Source organism: Galeopterus variegatus, unplaced genomic scaffold, assembly GCF_000696425.1.
Source record: "Galeopterus variegatus unplaced genomic scaffold, G_variegatus-3.0.2 Scaffold3928, whole genome shotgun sequence".
Classification (NCBI taxonomy): Eukaryota; Metazoa; Chordata; class Mammalia; order Dermoptera; family Cynocephalidae; genus Galeopterus; species Galeopterus variegatus.
The window spans coordinates 621,273-622,337 of NW_007730039.1; the positions used below are offsets into that span (position 1 = coordinate 621,273).

Consider the following 1,065-nt stretch of genomic DNA (forward strand, 5'->3'; position numbering starts at 1 on the left):
GAGAGAAACTGAAGATATGACTTGTGAAAATCGCACCAGAGTCACTGAATTTATTCTTCTTGGTTTCACGAACAATCCTGAGATGCAAATTTCCCTCTTCATTTTGTTCCTGGCCATCTATGCAGTCACTTTGTTGGGCAACTTTCTTATTGTCATGGTTACCAGTGTGGATCCTGCTCTTCAAACACCCATGTACTTCTTTCTCCGAAACCTATCACTTCTTGAAGTCTGTTTCACCTTGGTGATGGTGCCAAAGATGCTGGTAGATCTAGTGTCCCCAAGGAAAATCATCTCTTTCATAGGATGTGGTACCCAGATGTACTTCTTCTTTTTCTTTGGCAGCTCAGAATGTTTTCTTCTCTCTATGATGGCTTATGATCGCTTTGTGGCCATCTGTAACCCTCTCCGTTATTCGGTCATAATGAACAGGTCGCTGTGCTTGTGGATGGCTGTAGGCTCTTGGATGTCTGGTGTTCCTGTGTCTATGCTACAGACAGCTTGGATGATGGCCCTTCCTTTCTGTGGACCAAACACTGTAGACCATTTTTTCTGTGATGGTCCTCCAGTGTTGAAACTAGTCAGTGAGGATACAACGATGTATGAAATGCAAGCAGTTGCCTCCACATTACTTTTTATCATGTTTCCCTTTTCCCTCATTTTGGTTTCCTACACACGCATTATCACAGCCATTCTGAGGNTCAGTATAACCAACAGTAAGTGACTAGTTCCCACTGTGACTATGTAGTTTTGGAGAAGATGAGCAGTCATAAACAGAACTATTTTGATGGATGGGAATTGAGATGAATGCTGGAAGGATTATTTCACTATTTCAAGCTGTATTTGTTCAGAATTTTTTTTAGCCCAGCTTAAACAATATGACTATACCTGTGTGCATAGTAAGAAATGGAGGTCCAGTGAAGTTGAATCATGGTTCAAGAAGAAATATAAAAAATTAATAAATTAGCAGGACCATGGAGACTACAGAAAAGCACCAAAATCATAAGCATATATTACATTTATTTATTTATTTTTGTATATTTACTAAATTTCTCTCTCTCACTCTTG

The 1,065-nt window shown here is 39.5% G+C and overlaps 1 protein-coding gene across 1 annotated transcript in view; it reads left to right on the top strand.

Annotated features, from left to right (window-relative positions):
• Positions 1-16: 16 nt before the first annotated feature.
• The window catches only part of LOC103601900 (olfactory receptor 10A7-like), a 25,382-nt gene continuing 24,333 nt past the window's right edge, over positions 17-1,065 (top strand). Inside the window, exon 1 of the mRNA XM_008586307.1 lies at positions 17-713. Coding sequence (XP_008584529.1) covers positions 17-713 — 697 coding nt within the window. The remainder of the gene's footprint in view (positions 714-1,065) is intronic.